The following is a 12,706-nucleotide window of genomic DNA, read 5'->3' on the forward strand; positions in this document are numbered from 1 at the left end:
TTTTCTTTTGTTTTTTCACGTAGGTATGCATATTCACTACTAAAATATCACTATTTCCCCTCAAATTTCTCACTAAGAAAATGTTCAGAGGCTATACCATAGACATTTTAATTAAATCTATGAAAAAAGAAAAGAAAAAAATTTCGTATGGAAAAAATTAGAAAGTTTCTGCTATTTCAGTAAGAATTTGTTTTCCTCGTGTATTTATCTAAAGAGGTGGTGAAGTGAAAAAAAAAACTGAGAATATAACATAAATTTCTCTTAAATTCACGATGAGAAAACTATTTGTTTCTAATAGTGACTCTTTTAAAAAAAATTAGAATTCTAAATATAGTCTATGCTCTTTTTTAAAAAAAAAAGTACAAAATTTACACATTGATTGGTATGCCGTGTTGGATAGTTAATTGACTAGTATTTACAATATTTATTCATTTAGGAAATATAATATAATGATTCGTCTTATTCAAACGTTATCCAGAAAGATTTTGTAAAAAATGACTTGTCTAGAAGTCCTTGAATATATTTTGGCTTCAAACGGCACTATAGGTTTTAATGAAATTAATAAAGCACATGAAAAAGAAAATTCTTCAATAGGGGGAAAACGTGATTTTGAAAATACAAAGTAAAAATTGACATTTGAAATATAAAATTTGTAGATATCTCAAAATTATTAGTATAAAATAACACGGGATTCAAATTTGATTTTTTCTCTTTAATTAGGACCCGACCTATAATCTTATTTCATTTTCTCTAGAGAAGTTTTACGGAGAAAATGACCAGATACAACGTTTTAAAAAATAAAGGTAACTTTAAATTTTGTGATTATAAACTAAAAATATGTACTATAATATATTAAAATGTCATTTGAATTTTATGATCTTAAACACGTCAGGTGAAAATTGAAATTAAAAAATTACAAAAAAGGGAGCAAAAAATTCTTGTTAAAAAAATTATTTTTTTAATAAAACACTTAAATTAAAATAGATGATGTCAGTAAATATTTATAGGATTTTCTTCTTGCTTTAGTTTTACCTGTTCCTTTTTACCGACATCAGCAGCACATTATTATGGCATATTAATTATTATTTGGGGAAAAAAGAGAAGTAAAGATCAGTCATGTGGATTGATAATGGTCGTAGCCCCTCGACCATGTGAAGGCAAAAAGTCGATATCCTTTCGATATAAAATTACATTGTATTTGTATAAGAGTAAAATTATTTAATTTGTATATAAAGTAGATATATATTTATTTATTTATTTTGTATGTTAGGTACTTTATTTATATTTAAAAATTTCTTAATGAAAATTTTGATTTGATGACCATAGGACCACCAAGTTATCTAGAAACTCTAGTCATGTGTAGTGCATGTGAATGAAATTACTGAAGAGCATCTAATTAATGGAGATGTGATACATTCTAGAAGACAAGATTTTAATTTATTTAACTATCCTACTCATACATTATATTATATAATTCTAGAAGTGTTGTTAAGTTGAAGGAACATGTGCTACTTCTTTATTATTTTGCAAACTTATCTTTGATATAAAATAAAATATATATAGATGAGTATATGATTGAAGGAACAATGGAATTGTGTAAGTCAAGAGTTGTGAGTAAAGTCAATTGATGACAATTTGGACACAATTTTCCTTGGGATTTAGTGGAAATAATTAAGCAACAATATCTGGAAATTATACTATACTTTTATAATATGTACGATTAATGAGCTGATCCATTAAGTATTATGTGTTTGAGTTCTGACGTAGGATTCAAAGAATGATCACATTTCAAGGAGTATTGTTATTTTAATGACTCAAACTCGTAATTTATAAAACATATGGAAATAACTTTAACATTAGATCGATTTCTTCTAAATTATTAATGTCGTAACAAATAAAAATTAGTTGTCTAGCCTTTTTCATATTTTTTTTTTAAAAAAGCAATGTGATATGTTATGATACTATTCAAATGATGATAAAACACAAATTTTCAAAAATTTCTAGAAAGGATGGACAAAAAGGTTCTCTATTGACTTCCATTAACTTGATTTTAATTTATTCAAGCCACATTTAACACTTTTTTATAACCTAAAGTTTAATTAGCATTTATGTTTTAAAATTCTTCTAATTAATTATTATAATTAGTTGATCCTTTCTGTCACAGCTAGCTCATGCATATCCCACTTTGATGAAGTTGGCTGCATTAATCACAATTATTCTACTGATTGTGACATATTCTAATTATATTAATTAGTATTTACATCAAATCATGTAACTTTATACTAATATAATTAGTAGTAATGAATTTGATGAAGTGAGGATACATTCTACTTTATACATAATATAAAGACGTTTCATGCATATATCTATTGACTTTAATTTGAGGTAAACATCATATGTGAATAATTTTTACTTTTTAAAATGTTGTAACTAATTAGGGAATTGATGAAATCTTGCTGATCACATACACAAGATCGATCAAGATATATATCATATTGCAAATCAAATATTAATGATGATCGAGGACCACTATATATCCTAGTAATTAATACTCGCTATATATCAATTTATTTCTTATTTTGACCATTAATTCAGGTATGAATTAATAAATTTATTTTTACAAATTTGAAAATAATTTACAAAGAATTATATAATAATTAATAATTTAAAATATTTAAAAAACGTAATTAAAAATATATATTTGACTCTCTAAATTCGAATAGACGGAGAGAGTATTTATCTATCGTTTTTGTCAAGTCTTTGTCAATTTTCACGCATATAATTATATTTTTCTCCTGCATCAAGGTCAACCATATTGAATTTCAGGGTGAGTTTGATAGGGGTGTTTTTCAATTATTATTTTTATGTATAATTGGTAAAAAAAAATTTTTTTTTTTTAATGAAATAGGAAAAACAAAACTTACAAGTTTAAATTTGATCGTGTCCGCACACTTTATACTCTATCTTCTTCTCATCTCACCTCCATATTAAGGATGTATTTCAGATTTTTACCGAGAGGTTTCGAAAAATAAAAATTATTTGATATTTGAATTTAAAATTTTAAGGTGAATTTTGAACCCTCTAAAGTACTGCACCAATATTTAGTCTTGTAGTTAGGAAATTTAATATATATATATATATATATATATTAATAGTATTTTATATAGGAAATTCAGGTGAACATCCTCTGCTCCCCCTAGATCTATCCTAGTTTACACATGTACCCTCATCTCCACCTCCTACATTTTTGTCTAGATCATAAATATATACTTTTAAAATAATATTTTTATTTATGTATCGAACACAAAATTAAAAGTCACTTAATTAGTATTGCATACTTTACTAAACACAAAATAAATAGAAGCCACTTATTTTCTGGAAAACATATAAACCCAATAATTAGCACCTTTTTTTTTTATCGAACACAAAATAAATAGAAGCCACTTTTAAATCTGGATAACATGCCTAGCCTAAAATTAGTTACTCTTTAGTATATATTTTTATCGAACATAAAACAAATAAAATTTATTTTATTTTCTAGAAAACAAACGCACCTAATCATTAGTACATACTTTACCAAACACAAATTAAATAGAAGCCACTTATTTTTTTGAAAAACATATATACCCTATAATTAGTACATACTTTGCCAAACACAAAAATAAGAAGTCATTTATTTTTCTGAAAGACATACACACCCTATAATTAGTATATATTTTACCAAACCCTAAATAAATAGAAGCCACTTATTTTTCTGAAAAATATACACATCTTATAATCAGTAGTACATGTTTTATCAAACACAAAATAAATAAAATTCACTTATTTTTCTAGAAAATACACATACCTCATAATTAATACATACTTTATCGAACATAAAATAAATAAAACCTATTTATTTTTTTGAAAAATATATATACCGTCACACCCTATAATTAGTACACACTTTATCGAACATAAATAAATCAAAACCAATTATTTTTCTATTAATGGTAATTAGAACATTTTGTGGTTATAATTTGATCTTGTATGTACCACTTAAGTGCACGACTCCCAAATCACCTCAAAGATATTTCCCATTCTTTTTATTTTACACTTCATACATCAATATCAGAATTTTAATTAATTTAAATTTACGTCACGTAAAATATATTTAGGAAAAAATGATTTTTATCATGATTTTCTTTCATATATACCTAGAGAGCTCAACTTTATAATCTCTTATTAAAAATGGATGAGTCGTATCTATCATAGACTAGAAAGCCTTGGAAATTTGTTAAAACAAACAAAGTTAATGTTTTTTTTATATCAGAAAACAACCACAACAACAAAAACATACATGGTGTAATTTCATAATTAGAATGTAAAATTGATTTTACCAAAACTTGTCCTCATTACTTAATTAACAGAAATATAATTAATTTGTCTCAAAATTTATCATAATCAAACTTGCAGTCAGATAAGAGCGGATATATAATTGAAAGTTAAATATGATAATTCACTGGATAAAACAATAATTCATGAAAAATATATGTACTAAAAGTGGCAAAAAAATTCATTGTAAAGCAATCCAATTAGACAGACTTTAGTCTTAAGGATAATATCGACAAAATAACATTCCCTTGAATTATTGTGATTGTCATCAAAGATGAGATAAGAATCCAGAGTTACGATAATATTGACAAATTAACTTCGTAAAATATTTCAAATTATGGAAAACTACTAAATTTGCAGACATCAAACATTACAAAAGTTACTTATTATTAAAATTTAATTCAATGTAATGTTCATACTACGACTTATTTTTATTTTTTTGTCTTTCTATTCGATCTGATATTTGATATTCGATATAAAGTGTAATTAACTTAGATTCGCATAGAGTTTCTCGGAGAAGCTCTTTCTGTCCAATATTTTGCATACATAAGGCTCAAAATCAATTTTTTTGATTAAAAAAGTAACAGTTGTATTTGTTGCGCCATATCAAAGTTTTTTGATTAAAAAAGTAACAGTTATATTTGTTGCGCCACATCCTTTGATAATGTTCATCGGAAATTTGAATGGATGAGTATGATATAAATTCTATCTATTACAATACAAAAAAGAATGTACTATATTATTGGTCTATTCCCCTTATCTGGTGCTGGATATATATTACTAACACAACTAAAGAGTAAGTAGCCTTCTAGAAAAATATGGAATTTCTATCTTTATAGTCCAAATTAATTTGAGACTTTATGCTTAGCACACTCCTAAAGAACACCTCAAGGGTACACATAAATTGCAAAAGTTTCTTTGTTTCATGTTTTTTTTTTTTTTACTTATTCCTCACGATGAGGACGTAGTCAGTGATGACATTTTGTATAGCACCCTTTTAGTGCAAGGCAAGTAAATTAAATCACCGCTAATCTTTTTTTTCAAACTATATAGTATAAAAATAAATCTAGGCTTCTGCCTTCTGAAAGAGAATAAGATTTCTATTAAATTATTGTCATATAACAAACAGAAATAAAAGAGACAGGATGGTTATTCAATTCACTACTCAATTATAAATGATGAAATCATTAAAGATTTGACTTTTTCGAACTCAGTTTCTAACTCACCAAAACAGATCTCTTGGTTTTGGATTTTCAAAAGAACAATATTTATGTTGACTCATATGAGTTTTCTGTATCCATTTTGTTCTAACAAGACCACCCACAAAGCAAATAATCCTAATTAATATACTCCTGGTCTTTTCTTTTCTTCTCATTTTTTGTTCTATTTTGGATTGGACCTAGCTAAAAGATTGAGCAATGTAATTTAAATTGTCCAAAGGAATTATGATCAAGCATCTACGCCAATGCCAGGCCATATAACAACGTAGCTAGTGTGATCCCACAAGTGGGGTCTGTGAAACGTAAATACTAAATTGTATGCAGACCTTACACCCCTGCCTTTGTGGGTTGGAGGTTTCCGATAACCAATGCTAGGTCCTATGATCATGGAAAATGCACATTGTATCAGAAGATTGCAAAGGAGGAGTGGAGCCTCTTATCTATTTTGGTGTACAATTGAAGGTCTCATAAAAAAATGACTAGGTGTTCATCTTTTACTACGACTACTACAACAACAAAAAAAGTTCAGTAATGAGTAGATACAGACACTCGAACGAACAAAAATGATCGTTACAAGTTACAACCTATCATACATTAGGATAATTAGTTTCTGTAAGATGCAGTATTTAGAGATTTTAGACATACTATTTTGTCTCACTGTCCTTTGTCATATCAACGTCTTCATCATCCTTTATGTATTTCTCCTGCACAGCTGCAACTGTAAAATTGGAATGTCAAGGCCAACCATGTGAACCAATCAGCAGAAAATCAAATCAAATATATTCCACAATCTATATCCCTAAGAAAAAATCTCTTTTCGTTTATGAGGACCCGCAGAAATAGAGCTAACAACTGACAGGCCAAGATAGGAAAGTACAAGCACGAAATTGATCCTAAATGTTAACATTTGGTTCTGGACAATCCAACAAAAAGAAATTGGTTTTGGGAAGTGTAGAATCATGAAGAAATGAATAAAATCTCTACTTCCTTATTGGGATCAAATGAATGATCTATACTACTCATAAAACCAAGTACAAGTAGAGGGAATTTATGAGTTCAAAGAATGGTATTCATTTATATGTTAAACGGTGTGAAAAAGGATATCGGTAGTAGTCCCAATCAACAGCACCAACTGCAATTTTGCTGAATTCAACAGCACTTGCATCTATGCCAGCAAATATGTATCCATTGCTTTTGTCAATTAGCTTAACTAGATTCCCAACACTCTCTTTATCCTGAAATGGTAAATAAGCTCAAAAAGTTAAACACTATGCTAACAAAGAGTATAGAGGATATATCTCAAAGCCGTGAAGTTGACACTCTCAATCACATCCTACCTGGATATCTAAAGGTGTGAAGTTGACGAGCCCATAATCTTCTATCACCTCACAAAGCTCCTTTGTAAGCTTTCTGCATTATTTAAGTATCAAAATAAAAACACAATGTTAAGATAAAATCTATTTCAAGCTTCTGCATTTTCTATGTATTAAACCCGAAAACACAAAGTTTAGATATAAAGATCCTTTCTGGTTATTTCCATTATGTCAAGCACTATGATAAATATCCAAATCCATGTCTTATTATTTTCAACAATCCATACTTGTAGCAATGAAATCCTATATATTCCTCCACCAAGTAATAAATTTAGGATATATTTTTCTTTTCTCTATAAAGATTAAAGGCCCAGAATTACCCTTTGTTTATGTTCATTGAAAAGTGCATTAACATAAATACGACAATAAGAAGTGGCAACACAAAAATGTGTAAACTATAAAAATGGGTCAAAGTAGATTGTTCCACACTAGCAATTCAATGACCACCCACCTTCCGATTATAAAAGAAAGTGAAGGGAATGACACTTAAATAAGGTGATGTAGATGCAAAAAACTCAGCACATAATAAAGAAGACAAGAAAGAAAACTGTGTTTTGCTTTTATTCTTCTCCCTCCATTACCCTCCCTTAATTTCTGCCAAAGATAGAGAGGTTCAACACATTAAACTGACACACAACATTTACAAAAACATGAAACGCTCTCAAAATTGTAGTAGTACAGCATCAAGTGCAGAAGTTATTTACTCATCAAGCTTGTAGAATATATAGAAAACCTCACTCCAGCAACAAGATTTACTAAAATTTCTGTCCTAGTTTGATTAGAACAGTTAGAAACTACAAAGTAACGACAATGTGTTATATTGTGCCTGCAAGAATTAAGAAGAGTTGAAGAGAAATCAGCTATCATTTGACAGTGTGTTCTAAAAGGAAGGTTGAAGCACCTATACTTAGCAGAGCGAGGATCCTGACTGATCTCATTCTGCAGATATGATAAATCTTGGACATCTGTGTAGAAGTCTAGGTTAAAAGCTGCAAGAACAAGAGAAATACAGAATAAGCACTTCATAGTAGCCACAAAGGTGTTTTATACCTATAACTCATCTCCAACAGAATATTCCATATTCCAGAAAGATATTCTCCAGAAGAATATGATGAACTAACCTAGCTTTCCGTAGCTTTCAATTAGATCAATCTTTGACAAAACATTGACATGAGGAAGCTCCAAGTGTAACATGGTGGATAAAGAGAGGAGCAATGCACTCACGTATTTCCCTGGATCACTGCAAAGATGGGCATCAACCAAATGGACTGCAGTCAACTACATTAAACAAACCAAACAGTTAGCAATTTGGCTTTAACGAGAAGCATAATAGTGAAGGATGAAATAGATTAGATAACTCTAAAAAAGAGACTAACCCTTAGATCTAACTTCTTTATAAGTTCCATAATCATATTCTTCGCATTGTCATGAAGGAAAAATAGTTCCACCTGACCCGGAAAATCAAAAAGTAAATAGTGCTCTGCAAAAATAAATAGATAAAAGTCAGAACAAGCTGAGGTGATTGCTCAGACCACTGCAGTTTCCACATAAGACAATGGGTATACTGTGATTTCCATGAATGTGCTGAATCTCAAGAGCTTGAGGTGCTCAAACAACTTTGCTAAAAATGCCAATACTCGAAATTTTTCTAAGAGTAACTCATCAAAAGAAAGTTAGCAAACTCAAGCAAGTAAAATATTGTTGTAAATGAGCATATATAAATAGAGTTTTTTAGCCCAAGTGTGTGTTATAGCTCCATTACATTCAACACGTTGACTCAAGTTTAGATTGACAGAAACCATTACAACTAAATACATAAATTATCAAATCTCTGAAATCCAAGATGTATATTGTAATGCCAGAATAGGAAGGCAGTTAACGTCATCTATGTTTTTCTTATTTACAGTATTTACACTATCTATATTGGTTGTGAATTAAAAAAATTCCTGGAAAATTGGAGGTTAGGTAAAACATGGTAAGAGGTAGGTAATAAAAGGAGCAGAGAGGAAAGCAGACAGATTAGCTGAGAAATATGGTACCGATGCAAAAAGACTGCTCTTCCCACATGGAACTGAAACTTTGAGACAGTTGTAAGCTCCCAGATATACAGACAACATTAAAGTGGTATAAACACCTCCATGATGGAACAAATACCAAGCCAGTTCCAGATAAGTATAAAATGATTAAACATAAATAAACGTTGATCTCAGTCAAAATTTACTAACTTCAGATTGAATTGTAACAACCTTTAAGGAGAGGTTTTAACTTAGACTCCAACCAGTCAATATTCTTCTCGAGATAGTCCATGCAATATACAAGCCCTACAAAAAGAATAATAAAGCTATGAGTTAGAAAAACAAAGTAAGAATTGCATGAACATAATAACAATTCAAAGCATAGAAAACATCATCTACATAAGGAACAATATTTCTGCACCAAAATTAGATAATGGAGGTAGCCCAAGAATCTGAAGCAACATATTGTAATGGCACAGGTCTAATGATATGGTGGTAGCATCTACAAGTTTAGCCACTTGGAACTTATTTATTAGATAACTGAAGGAAGACTGATCTTAATAGAAGGGTGTAAAGGCAAGCTTACCTCCATTGGGACCAAGAGAATGTTCAACCATTACATCACTCAGCTTAATTAGATCCTCAATATTCACAGCACACTCATATCTTTATTAGATAAGGAAGAAAATAATCATATATACTGGTTTCCTATTTAATTATAAATGAACAATCTTCTCGAATTAGACATCAAAATATGTTATCCCGACATTGTCAAAGAAACACAACTTAAGTGGATACGGTAAAGCATCATTAGCGGGATCCAAATTGATAACAGCAACTTTCCTGCAATTTAAACAATCAAAAGAGATAATATCAATGTAAGAGATCATATTACAATTAATTCTAATGTCTGCCGCCAATATCTGGCAATTACCTACAAATCAATCAGTCAACTACGCCTCCACTCCCAACTACATGAACCCAATAAATCCATTCCACTCTAGTCCTATCCTTTCTTCCAATATTAAGTAATTATATTTTACTCTTTTCCTTACTGACAAAGAAGTTTCTAACCACACTAAAAAGTCATATAAATAGAAAATAACCTGTTCTTTTAAATCATAGAAGCATAAATTACTACAGTACCATTAGCACTCAATATCAATAATATTTCTGGCATTGATATAAGAAATCAGATACTCATAAAACTGCTCTTTAGAACAAAGACTACAAAAAAATTCCAAGAAAGCGTAGAAGATTGTATAAATGAGCAGAAAACAGAAAACCCAAAAGGTTGAAATACGTTACCGTCCGATCAGTTGGAGGAACTGAGACATTCCGTTGCAATAAGTGGTTTTGCCGGAACCAGGGGGGCCAATCACTACTTGACCAAACACCATTCTTCTAAGTTCTAATTCTAACACTCAAAGCTCCTGCTATCTGAAGAAATATTCATTTTGAGAAGTAAGATATAAAGGGGTTACGATAAAGGTTAGTTTGCGACGGAAAAACACAACTACTAAAGCCCAAAGGTGGGTTTCAAGAAAAAGACAGGGTATTGAAGTTATTTAGATTCGAACTCGGAACTCTAGTTACTTCTGCCACAAAAGGAGAAATCTAATTTCTTCTATATGGGAAAGCAAGTTCTCTTGTACTACAACATGTAAAATTTATTTTAGATATTTTAATAACAAAGAAATATGATATGTAATTTTTCTTTTATTTAATTTTTAACTATGAAAATTATATTGAAATGTTAGAATTAAGGTCAATTCCCTCATAGAGAATTTTGATACACTGGAGTTTATTAACTTTCATCGAATCCTAGTTTAGTGGTAGCAAGTTGAGTAAATAAGCTACTTCTAAAGATAGTGTGAGCAGCAACTCCCAGTATTAGGGTTCCAAGCTTATCTAACTAATAAGTGGAAATCAGCAACCCAAAATTGATTCCTAACAAATTGTCAATTTTGCTTTTTTTCATAAGGTAACAAATTGTTTAGCTTTTCATCAGCTGTTGCGTGCTAGCTTAGAGCGTGCAGTGTCTTAGAAAACAGGAAAAGCGATAGATTACTAATGACCAATGGAGGTCAAAGATTGAATATGTACCGTGTATAAAAACATTGATGAATGGATGCACTGACCCAAAAAAAACACCCGATGAATAGGTGCATTGACAACAAAAAATTTCTCGAAATTGATAATCAATTACAAGTATCCTGTCATCTACAGTAAAGCTAACACATTTATGGGGAAAAAAAGAAGGAAGGTATCAAACAACATACAAAACACATCAAGATAATGTCCTTCATCAACAACTACCCCTTGATCAACCAAATAGAGCTCACCACCAGAATGTTTATGCAACATATCATTCAACATTGCATTTAGCTTCTTAATTGCTAGAAAACTTACATCAGACTTTCTACTATCTGTTAACTCTTGCGCAGAAAGTGCAAGGTTTATCATGGAATCACTCGCAAACAAAAGCACGTCTCGTCTCTCCACACCAGCTTAGTTTCACAACAGCAGTAGCAACAGGAATACAGGATTATGCAGCTGCTTTCTTATAATCATCATCAGTACATTATTCACAATAGAAGCTCCACCCAACCATGTAAAATTTTGAACTCAAAGCATGAGATGACTAAAAACTTTACACAACTTATGCAGGTTTCCAATATTTTCCAAATTCACTTCATTCCAAATGTCATTAATGAATCTACTTGGACTTACATGTAAGTCCAAGTAAATTCAATTTAGTCTCTTTATTAAGCATCTCTTTTTATAACCTACCAGCTTTCACGCAACTCGATTAATTTCCGAGATATGTGCCACCTAGGTATCAGATAACTCTATTGAAACGAAATCACCTAGTACTTTTGTCTCTAACATGAGACCTAATGATTCTCAACATACTTCATTGGTCGCACCTAGAGTGTTTTCTCTTTATTAAGCATCTCAATAGAATATTATACTTGAACAATTTCATCAATGCCTAGTGTAGTTACTAATTAAACTTCAAAAATTAGGTCGAATACCACAAATAAGAAGCAATTTCAGAATTTCGTACTGCTGGAAAATGATTTTCGCTAGCTTTAATTTACACTCATTATAGGTTCTCTTTTTCTATCAACAAGCGAGCAAAAGGTTAAAAAAAAACAAAGGGACAGAGAAATCGCACCAGCTTCAAGTTTCGTGGAGTACAGCCTGATAGTGGAAGGGCTTCGCCGCTGCCGGCCGCGGGGGACGAGAGGATTTCTCTGTATTTGTGCGTAGAGCTTTTTGACTTGTAGTGATTTCTCGAACTGCAAATATACCTGGTGAACCTCTCTTTTCATACGCCCTACTTATAATTACACTAGAATTGAATATTTTAATCAACAATTATTTTTTTTCTATTTCAAAACTATATTTAATTTATAGTTACGGTATTCCAATCCAAAACTATACACTATAATATTTAATTAAAAATTACAATATTCAATTTGAAACTATAATAAGTACTAATAACTATACTATTCAATACAAAATGCGGTATTTGAACCAAAATTATATAACATTTCATTTATAATTATAATATTCAATTTAAAAATGTAACATATGATCTAAAATGTAACATATGATCTAAAATTAAAGTATTCAGTGTAGAAATAGAATATTTAATTCAAAGACAATATTCAATCCAAAACTTTCAATTAATAAAAATCGCAAGTTATACTTCAAA

At 30.0% G+C, this 12,706-nt stretch overlaps 1 protein-coding gene across 1 annotated transcript; it reads right to left on the reverse strand.

Moving 5' to 3' along the window:
- Positions 1 to 6,107: 6,107 nt before the first annotated feature.
- On the reverse strand, positions 6,108 to 12,322 carry LOC125856592 (GPN-loop GTPase QQT1). Its single transcript, XM_049536180.1, has 11 exons — positions 12,164 to 12,322; positions 10,291 to 10,422; positions 9,781 to 9,825; positions 9,569 to 9,648; positions 9,214 to 9,288; positions 8,344 to 8,447; positions 8,089 to 8,245; positions 7,869 to 7,956; positions 6,932 to 7,004; positions 6,698 to 6,829; positions 6,108 to 6,313 (listed from the first exon to the last, which is right to left on the reverse strand). The coding sequence occupies exons 2-11, from the start codon at positions 10,380 to 10,382 to the stop codon at positions 6,239 to 6,241; spliced, it is 921 nt and encodes a 306-aa protein (XP_049392137.1). The 5' UTR covers positions 10,383 to 10,422; positions 12,164 to 12,322; the 3' UTR covers positions 6,108 to 6,238.
- Positions 12,323 to 12,706: the final 384 nt, after the last annotated feature.

This window comes from Solanum stenotomum, chromosome 2 (assembly GCF_019186545.1).
Source record: "Solanum stenotomum isolate F172 chromosome 2, ASM1918654v1, whole genome shotgun sequence".
NCBI classification, from domain to species: Eukaryota; Viridiplantae; Streptophyta; class Magnoliopsida; order Solanales; family Solanaceae; genus Solanum; species Solanum stenotomum.